Source organism: Lactuca sativa, chromosome 8 (genome assembly GCF_002870075.4).
Source record: "Lactuca sativa cultivar Salinas chromosome 8, Lsat_Salinas_v11, whole genome shotgun sequence".
Classification (NCBI taxonomy): domain Eukaryota; kingdom Viridiplantae; phylum Streptophyta; class Magnoliopsida; order Asterales; family Asteraceae; genus Lactuca; species Lactuca sativa.
In genome coordinates this window covers 252,155,251-252,165,626 of record NC_056630.2, presented here as the reverse complement: position 1 = coordinate 252,165,626, position 10,376 = coordinate 252,155,251, and the positions used below count along the sequence as shown (strand labels likewise).

Sequence of the window (10,376 nt, the reverse complement as noted above, 5' to 3'; positions counted from 1 at the left end):
ATCATCTTTCAAACCTCCATAAGAAACCAAAGAATCCCATGAAATCAAACCTCCTTTCAACAATAATCCATAGAATTGAAATTCGTTGACTTCGTATTTCACACCTTCAATGATTACAATCCAAGAATCATACTCCAAAAGCACCATGATCACAAAAACTTGAAGAATTCTAGAGAGAGAAAGTGATTTTGAATGGGTTTTCTAGAGAGAGAAAGTAAAAATCACTTGAATTATAGTGAAGAAAATCGAATTATGAATAGAATCAAAGATGAATTCGATTTCTAGAATCCAAAAACTCTCTAAAACACGAAGATCAATGAACAATAAGAATCACCAAATCAAAATAGCCATCAAAGATCAATTCTTGATGAAAATCAATAACACCCGCTCTGATACCAATTGTAGTGGTGTTGAATATGATGACATATGCGGAATTAGAAAAGATCTAGTGATTCATCATACAAATTCAAGAACACAAGAAGTAAATAAATCTTTGTAAGCTCTTATTAGATCTAGAATGATTATACAAATGAGTTTGTATATAATTTCTCTCTCTAGTCTAACACTCCAAAATGGACTCTTACATAATGAGAGCCACTCACTTCTTATTTATAGCAAAGACTCAACCCATTTACATATATAAAGAGGAAAACCTAAAACACTACATCCAAACATGACTTTGCATCCTAACAAAATGTTAGTCTAATAATAATAAAAAAGTTATAATAATCATAAAAAAGTTATATGAGGAGTTTCAAATTTAAGTTTTTTCATGAATTTGTTAATTAAAAAACTGAAAATTTTCAATAATTTTGTGGGTTATAAATATACAATTCCGAAAACACAATTTTAAACGGCTTTTTATTGTTAAAATAAAATCAGTTTTTCTAGTTTTAAACGTTTTTATATAAAAAACTCCAACAAAAAACTGCCTTTAAAAAAAAAAAAAAAACTACACCGCACGCAACACACGTGTAGCTGACACCTACTACCTTGTCTTTGACCTGATAATCCACGTCAGCTTTTGGATTTTAGGGTCTTACCATTGCCATTGATTTTCTTGTCGATCTCCAGTCATAACAACTTCAAACCACTTGCAGAACCTTAATCCTACTGAACTCCAAATAACACTCTTCGTCTTCAACCAGAATTCGTCTCTACAGATGGATCCCCTCGCGCAAATGACCACTTCCGATCAGTCCAGGTACTTCCATTTTCGTATTTAGAATTCGATTAACTATCCGAATATACCGAAGCATGTTTGATCAAACCCTGCTTCTCAATCTAGTTAATTTCTCAGTTTTGTTTGCTTCAATTTAGAGCTAATAATTCCTCCACCACTCCTCTCTGTCGAATAAGATTGAGGTAACAAATGAAAGCTTAATCGTGGTTAATGATGGAGGTTGATGCAAATGATCGGGGAAGGATAGTAAAAATGATGCGAAGACTCTGTATATGAATTAGTTATAATAATGATTAACACACAATGTTTATGAATTTATAAGCAAATTATATATTATCTATGCAATTTTTTGCTGAATGACAACTATTATCGATTTGATTGATACTACTGGGCCAAAGATCTAAAGTTAACTGGTTCCATTTGTGGCTTTTGATTTCTATGATTGATGATCTGATTCCTTGTTTCGTTTCAGAAAATCCAATATGGTAATTGAGTTGCTTAAAGGCATTCATTTTGTTTCTTCTGTGGAGGCCATTTCTCTTGGCGTTCAAGCTGGGATTCATCCTTGGATATTATACGATATTATATCAAATGCTGCAGGAAACTCATGGTAGATTCAGTAACTATTACCATCTGAACTCATTTTTATTTTTAAGTAGTTTCATAGCTGATGTTAAAGAATTCCAAACCTTATATAAACTTTGATCTTATATCATACATCAGGTAACTTTCTTCCTTTCCAATATGCAGGATTTTCAAGAATTACATCCCCTATCTATTACAGGGGAAGCAAATCAAGGATGATTTCCTTAACACTTCAGTTCAAGATTTGGTAACTTATCCGAATTCAATGTTTCTAGCTTTACATAGAAGGAAATGACATCTTACTTTCTCCAAATTAAATTTTGTGTACTACAGGGGACTGTTTTAGACACAGCCAAGTCACTTATATTTCCTCTTCCACTTCTGGCTGCTGCTCATCAACAATTCCTAGCAGGTATGCTCTACATTAATAACATTATATGAATGCTAAAATCAAATGAATAATCAGTGATGCTTGTTTGTGTTCATATTGAACAGGCTGTAGACATGGAGATGCAAATGGTCTTGATGGTTTAAAGGTTAAGATTATACTATCATCTATCTGCTATCAACCATGTTCATTCATGTCAGTATTCAGAAATTGTTTTTCCCCAGGTTTGGGAAAGAGTACTTGGAGTGCAAATTAAGGATGCTGCAGATGCAGAAACTTATAATCCTGAACAATTGGCAAAGCAAATTGGTACAAAATCACAAAGACCAAATAAAATTGGTTTTATTGGTCTTGGAGCTATGGGATTTGGCATGGCAACTCATCTTGTGAAATCGAATTTCTGTGTCCAAGGATACGATGTAACACTTCTTTTCCTTCCTTTCAGTTTTTCTTTTATGTATTTAGATGAAGGGCAAAATTGCAGGAAATAGCAACATACTTTTTTTCTCTTTACCAAAATAGAAAATATACTTTATTTTTTACCGACATATAGAAAGCTCAAGATTCCCTTACTGTTATGCTTTGTCTGGATTATAGGTGTATAAGCCAACTTTATCTAGGTTTGAAAAGGCTGGTGGCTTGATTGGAAGCTCTCCTGCAGAAGTATCAAAAGGTAACAGAAGAGATTCATATTCAGTGGTGGATTTTAAGTTACAAAAACTCCATGGGCTTTAAATAATTATGTTAAACAGTAGGATCCTAGTTGTCAAAGTATGTGTTTTTTTTTTGGCTTTCAGATGTAGAGGTTCTTATTGTCATGGTGACAAATGAAGTTCAAGCTGAAAGTGTTCTATATGGTGTTAATGGGGCTGTTTCAGGTATACCTAATTATACCCTACAGTTTTGTGACCTAAACTGACATTGCTTCTCCTTTTTGTGTAGTTCTTCCACCTGGAGCATCTATTGTCCTTTCATCCACAGTTTCTCCTGCTTTTGTTAGTCAGCTTGAGCTACGCCTGCAAAGTAGGTTTTTTTAATACCTTTTTACATATGGTGTGTGGCAAGGCATTGTACTTTAAAAGCTCTACCAACTTATAGCATTTTTCTTTCATTTCTTTCTTATTAGGATATTATTATACTTTGAAAAGTTACCTAATCATAGCAGTGATTTTTTTGTTTTTGTTTTTTGGTATTGGGATGACATTGCTATAGTTGGTAGATTTTTAAAGTAAAACGAGGAAGAAATGAAAGTAGGATGCTATAATAAACAAATCTATGAAAGTTTTTTCTGTTTTTTGCATTTAACCCTTTTTAAAACCATGTCAAGTGTTTGTGCTCCTTTTTTGTATACATTATGATCTTTCCACCACAAACTGCAGATGAGAATAAGGGTCTGAAATTGATTGATGCCCCTGTATCTGGTGGTGTCATAAGGGCTTCTGAAGGCACACTTACGGTGTGTAAGTTAGTCTTTTTACTGAATGCATCTCACTTTTAAGCTGCATTTTTTTCTACACGGGACAACTTTCTAGGGCTTTTTCCTAGAAGGGCATTCATGTCTTTTGCACACACGACATCTATCTTTGTTTCCAAACATTGAATTGTAAATACATTGTACAGATTATGGCATCAGGTACAGATGAAGCTCTTGAGCATGCTGGTTCAGTTCTTACAGGTAATATACATGTCTTGATGACATCAGATGAGTTATGTTAAACCTATATTTATCAATCTTATTACAACTATTATGACTAATCAAAATAACTTATTTTCCTTTTTTATTTCAATAGCATTGAGTGAGAAGCTATATGTGATAAAAGGGGGTTGTGGAGCTGGAAGGTATTACTATTTCTTACATGACTTTTCACTTCCCCTACAATCAAACTTTTCTTTAATTTTGTTAACTTATTTTTTCTGTTGTGTAGTGGTGTAAAGATGGTGAATCAACTGCTAGCTGGAGTTCATATAGCATCAGCAGCTGAAGCAATGGCCTTTGGAGCTCGATTAGGTTTAGATACAAGAGTCTTGTTTGATGTCATAAAAAATAGTGAAGGAACATCTTGGTATGTCCTCTTAAAAGGTTAACTAATAAACATAATGGGATTAAGTTTCCATTTTATGTGTAGAAATTGTGAAAGTTTTGTTTCCATTATTGCAGGATGTTTGAGAATCGAGCTCCACACATGGTGGACAATGATTATACACCCTTATCTGCACTTGATATCTTCGTGAAGGATCTGGTATGACTAATATCCATCTACTGTTCTTTTTTTTTTTTTTTTTTTACTGAAAAAGTTGACCTTATGATGATACCTTTTGTAATTAATCATTATTTCTTTACCTCACTTTTTTCAGGGTATTGTGGCTCGTGAATGTGCATCACGTAGAGTTCCACTTCATATTTCTACTGTTGCACTCCAGTTGTTCTTATCAGGTAGTTTATGTGACAAAAATGATCTAAGATTATATAAATTGTTTTGATAGAACTCAAATGTTTATATAACTGGAGTTTTCCATTTCTAGGTTCTGCTTCTGGGTGGGGACGCATAGATGATTCAGCTGTTGTTAAGGTAAGTTACTTAAGTCATTATATTTCCAAAAATCTAGCTAGTTATCGCATTATACTTTCATTTTTCTATTAGGACATTCAACCTCAAATTAATGAAAGCACATAACTATATCCTTTTATTTTGAACAGGTTTATGAGACACTAACAGGTGTCAAAGTAGAAGGAAAAGTTGCTGTGATTAGTAAAACAACTACCTTGGCATCTCTTCCATCTGAATGGGCAGTGGATCCACTGGATGACATACGCAAACTGGATAATAACTTGAAGACTTTGGTTGTTCTTGATGATGATCCAACTGGGACTCAAACTGTCCATGATGTTGATGTTTTGACTGAATGGTGAGTATCTCTCACTTCACTTTAAATTAATAACATTCTATTGGTAATTTTCTAGTTTTCAAGACATCAATGTTCCATATGTATTGGTAATTAATTTTCTTTTGCAGGAATGTGGAGTCACTTGCTGAACAGTTGAGAAGTAGACCTAAATGCTTTTTCATTTTGACAAACTCTCGTGCCTTAAGCTCTGATAAGGTACACCACATCCACATCCACATCCATCACCATTAATATTCTTTTTCATGCAGTGTAGACTGAGTATTCTTTTTTCATTCAGGCTAGTGCATTGATTACAGACATTTGTCAAAACCTGATTACTGCTGCAAAATCAGTTGGAAACAACGATTACACAGTGGTGTTACGTGGTGATTCGACATTAAGAGGCCATTTCCCTGAGGTCAGTATACACATTTCATGGTATAGCTTTTTCTTACTACAAAAAGATAAGAAACTTTTTAGAATGTATTCCCTTTTTCTTATAGGAACCAGATGCAGCTGTTTCAGTACTTGGTGAAATGGATGCTTGGATCATTTGTCCCTTTTTCTTACAAGGAGGTCGTTTCACTATTGAAGATGTACATTATGTTGCCGATTCTGATCAGTACTATACTTTAAAACCTCTTTTGTTTGACCACAAAATATAAATCAAAGTGTAAATCTTCAAACCTCACACTGTAAATGTCTTGTATTACACAGGCTTATTCCTGCAGGAGATACCGAGTTTGCTAAAGATGCTTCATTTGGCTATAAATCTTCAAACCTGCGTGAGGTCTTAGCCAATTATCCTTTTCCATTATCCTCATTAGCTGTTAAATACTATTAAAGTATTAAGTACACTATTTGACATTTTTAACTGTATTTGGATACCAGTGGGTTGAGGAGAAAACAAGAGGACGTATTCCAGCTAGCAGTGTTTCATCAGTCTCTATTCAATTGTTACGTAAAGGAGGACCAACAGCTGTCTGTGAGTATCTTTGCAGTTTACAGAAGGTAAATAAATATATCAGTTTAAATTTTTTAATACTGATAAGAATTGTTTTTGTCATAGATAAAGAATTAACAACATTAATTGTTCAAGATGGATTTCCGATTTGTGACATTTTAAAGCCAAATGAACTAAAAACTTTCATTTTTTGAATGCAATGTTTTTGCTGCATAAAACAGGGCTCCACGTGTATAGTTAATTCAGCTAGTGACAGAGACATGGCTGTATTTGCAGCTGGTATGGCTCAGGTACATGAAAATTCTTTTCTTTTCTTTTTTTTTTTGGGAAAAAATATGTAGTTTGATTGATTTGTGCTTTCACTATCAGGCAGAATTGAAGGGAAAACGTTTTCTATGTCGAACTGCTGCTAGTTTTGTTTCTGCTAGGATTGGAATTATTCCAAAAGCTCCAATTTTGCCTAATGATCTTGGAATCAGTAAAGGAAAAAGTGGTGGACTCATTGTTGTGGGTTCATATGTCCCAAAGACCACAAAACAGGTCCAGTAGTTTTTAGACGAATTAACATTCCTTCTCCATGTAAAGTTTTATTAAATAAATTATCATTACTGATTTTCCTAAAATCCACAGGTCCAAGAGCTCAAGTTGCAATGTGATCATAATCTCAGAAGCATTGAGGTGATTGAGAGGCTACATATTTGCTTTACCTATACACTAACACACATACTCATTCCATCTGTTCCTGTAATTGTATAGGTTTCTGTTGATAAACTTGCAATGAAGTCAGCAGAAGAGAGAGAGGAGGAAATCAGTGATGCAGCTGACATGGCAGATGTTTACCTGAGGACTGGTAAAGACACTTTAGTGATGTCCAGTCGGGAACTTATCACAGGGAAGAGTGAGTAGCTTAAGAATTTTTAGTAGGGCTAAATGCAAGAAAATCATTTCTAAGTGCTAATTATTAAACTTCAGCTCCTTCTGAGAGTCTGGATATCAACTTCAAGGTTAGCTCAGGGCTGGTGGAAATAGTTAGGAGGATAAAGACAAGTCCACGTTACATTCTTGCAAAGGTATATATATATATATATATATATATATATATATATATATATATATATATATATATCATGTTTGAAAAACCTGAGAAAATGCTAATAAGTAATATTAACAAAGTTTTTTTTTTTTTTTTGGTAGGGTGGAATTACTTCTTCAGATATTGCTACAAAAGCTTTAGAAGCAAAACGTGCAAGAATAGTTGGGCAAGCATTGGCTGGTGTTCCTTTGTGGCAGTTGGGCCCTGAAAGTAGGCATCCAGGTGTTCCCTACATTGTTTTTCCAGGTATGTTTGCTTTACGGAATTGGAATTCCAGATTCCATTCCACTCCGTGTTTTGTTTCCAAATGGACACAATTCAATTCCTTCGAATTTCCTGTTTAATGGGTTTCACCATTCCTAGGGGAGCGAGGAAGGAATTTAATTTTGCTCTTCCTTTTTTTATTAAAATACCAAAGTACCCTCATTATATATAATATCATGAAATAAAAAAAAAACCATAAAAAAATATATTTACGATAAACAAATTTGGAATATTTTCTTGGTTTTAGGAAATGTGGGTGACACTAAGGCTTTGGCTGAAGTGGTCAAATCTTGGGCTCGACCAGTTAGAATTTCATCAACCAAAGATCTGCTTGCTGTAAGACCATTTATACAAGCAATATAAGCCTCTCTCTTCTTCTTCTTTTTTTTTTTCATGTTATATCGCTCATTTTGGTATGTTTTTTTTTTTTATATTATTATGTATATAGGATGCAGAAAAAGGAGGATATGCTGTTGGAGCATTTAATGTGTATAATCTTGAAGGGGTTGAAGCAGTTATTTCTGCAGCAGAAGAGCAAAAGAGTCCTGCTATATTACAGGTATTGGATACTTTATCTACAAGCTATACAAATACATTACTTCAATGTGGCTTTAGGGGCATATACATTTTCTAAAAATCAGAAATATTTACCTTCAATATGATACAGTTCATTTGAATTATTATATATTATAACATTGTTTTTTTTTTTCTACAGATTCATCCTAGTGCTCTAAAGCAAGGAGGAAACCCTTTGGTGGCAAGCTGCATCTCTGCTGCTGAACAAGCAACTGTAAGTATAGCATCTTAAATTTGAAATATCCTAATAGAAAAATGAAAGTTGAAATTTGTATTGATCTTCAGGTGCCTATCACTGTTCATTTTGATCATGGTAATTCCAAACAAGAACTTATGGAAGTTGTCGAGTTGGTAAGTCTTCTCTAAAATTTGGACAAATTTTTTTTATTCAATTCATCCACTATATTCTAATTTTTACAACTTTATGTTTATTTATTTAATTTCTGAATTCATACACAGGGAGTTGACTCAGTCATGGTAGATGGTTCACACCTACCCTTGAAGAAAAATATCTCATACACAAAATACATTTCATCATTAGCACATGCAAAGGGAATGACAGTGGAAGCTGAATTAGGCAGATTATCTGGAACTGAAGATGATTTGACTGTAGAAGACTATGATGCAAAGTTGACCGATGTAAATCAGGTCAACACTTATTTTTTTTTATGTCCCAACTTTGTTAATAAGAAAAAAAAAACATGGGTTTAATCTTGCTCCATATGAATTATAGGCTCAAGAGTTCATTGATGAGACTGGTATTGATGCTCTAGCAGTGTGTATTGGTAATGTTCACGGGAAGTACCCTGCAAATGGGCCAAAGCTTCGGCTTAAGTTGCTTAAGGTAGTGGAGGGTATTTATGTCTTTTCACCTGATGGGCTGTTCAATTAGCAGCTTCGTAATTCCATCTTTTTTTTTGAGCAGGAGTTATATGACTTGGCCTCAAAGAATGGAGTGTTTCTTGTTCTTCATGGAGCCTCTGGATTGCCTAAAGAGCTTGTCCAGGTATGTATATAATATATGATTATAGAGTAAGATGATAAGAGTTTTCATTTTCCAATTTGGTGTTTATATTATTGAGTTTTATGATGTATAGGAATGCATAGAGCTAGGAGTTAGGAAGTTCAATGTGAACACTGAAGTGAGGAAAGCTTACATGGAGATTTTGAAAAGCCCTGAGGCTCATACAGACCTTGTCCATGTCATGGCTGCTGCTAAAGAAGCCATGAAAGCTGTGGTTGCAGAGAAGATGCAATTGTTTGGTTCGGCAGGAAAAGCCACCTAATTAATTAATTTCTTCAACATATTGATTTCACATGAACAACAGTTTATTTAAATATTATTTTATATTTATTCTGTGGGATATTTTTATGTAAGTCAACATATATTACTAATCCACTTGATCTTTGATATTGCCAACAACTTCAATCCATTTGCTGTAGTCAAGAGAGCACATCTAATTAGACTAATTTATCCATTGGATATCTATTCTATTATCCAATGTATGTGATTAGATCATTAGATGCATCCAACATCGATGCAATTTCAATCCAATTACAACAAATCAAAATAATAGCTTGTTTAAAATAAAAATCATACCATTCAAAATACACACTTAAAAGTTAATAGTCTAATTAAAACACTTCAAAGTTGAAATAATTCATAATATGTTCATTTTATGTTTTAAACTCTTTTTGGTAGGGATCTTATTTTATATAGGATTCCGATCTTGATAACTTTGGTTTGAGTTTGAGACCTCCTTTATGGGGTATCCAAGCTTTATCCGGTGAGCCACCAAAGGTGATTGTATTAAAACATTCTATTTGTTAGTTATTTTTGTTGCTGTATTATAATTTTTACTTCATTTGTTAAAACAATATATAAATATAATATTTTATCTTATTGAAGCAATAAAATTACTTTGTTTATAAATCTTGATACATTTTGGTAATTTTTTCCATCTATATTAAACAATTCAATGAAAGTTCACTTAATTTAAAATTTAAAAAGTATATCTCTATAAAATTGGACGGCTTCTTTAGTAACATAATTATTAAAAATCTATGCTTCTTTAGTAACAGAATTATTAAAAATTAGATTGGACATTTTATATAATCTCTGGTTATTTAAAACAACGTTAAAGGTTACAGAAAATGGCCTAATGAACCTACTTAATTAAAAAAAAAAACCTGTTAGTTATAGAAAAATAATGAATCAACATTTGTAAATGATTTCTTCAAATATCAAGCATTGGATGTTACGAGAAAAAACAAATCTAGTTCTCGGGCATGGTTGGATAGGCTTCGTGGAATGGCCATTGTTATGAAGTTAGAAGTTTAGCAAACAACGGTGACCACAACAATAACAAGAGGCAAGAAATGTCCAACTCTTTTTCAAGATTGAGGCCATTTTTGGCTATGAATAAATGAGTGTTTT

General features: G+C 33.2%; 1 protein-coding gene across 2 annotated transcripts; it reads left to right on the top strand.

The window, feature by feature from the left end:
• The first annotated feature begins 1,049 nt into the window (after positions 1-1,049).
• Positions 1,050-9,362, top strand: LOC111900932 (uncharacterized). 2 transcript variants are annotated; one of them, XM_023896800.3, is made up of 36 exons: positions 1,050-1,204; positions 1,656-1,793; positions 1,934-2,015; positions 2,102-2,180; positions 2,264-2,304; positions 2,381-2,575; positions 2,754-2,829; positions 2,954-3,034; positions 3,099-3,179; positions 3,536-3,612; positions 3,777-3,831; positions 3,947-3,995; positions 4,082-4,219; positions 4,315-4,396; positions 4,512-4,590; positions 4,680-4,726; positions 4,855-5,063; positions 5,171-5,258; positions 5,341-5,460; positions 5,546-5,664; positions 5,760-5,832; positions 5,934-6,053; positions 6,228-6,296; positions 6,376-6,546; positions 6,637-6,684; positions 6,763-6,904; positions 6,979-7,076; positions 7,201-7,345; positions 7,611-7,699; positions 7,812-7,922; positions 8,079-8,153; positions 8,225-8,290; positions 8,399-8,587; positions 8,673-8,783; positions 8,865-8,945; positions 9,037-9,362. In XM_023896800.3, the coding sequence occupies exons 1-36, from the start codon at positions 1,164-1,166 to the stop codon at positions 9,223-9,225; spliced, it is 3,654 nt and encodes a 1,217-aa protein (XP_023752568.1). In that variant the 5' UTR covers positions 1,050-1,163; the 3' UTR covers positions 9,226-9,362. The 2 variants fall into 2 exon arrangements, with proteins under 2 accessions (XP_023752568.1, XP_042752825.1); XM_042896891.2 differs by having other exon boundaries at positions 6,637-6,694; positions 6,761-6,904.
• Positions 9,363-10,376: the final 1,014 nt, after the last annotated feature.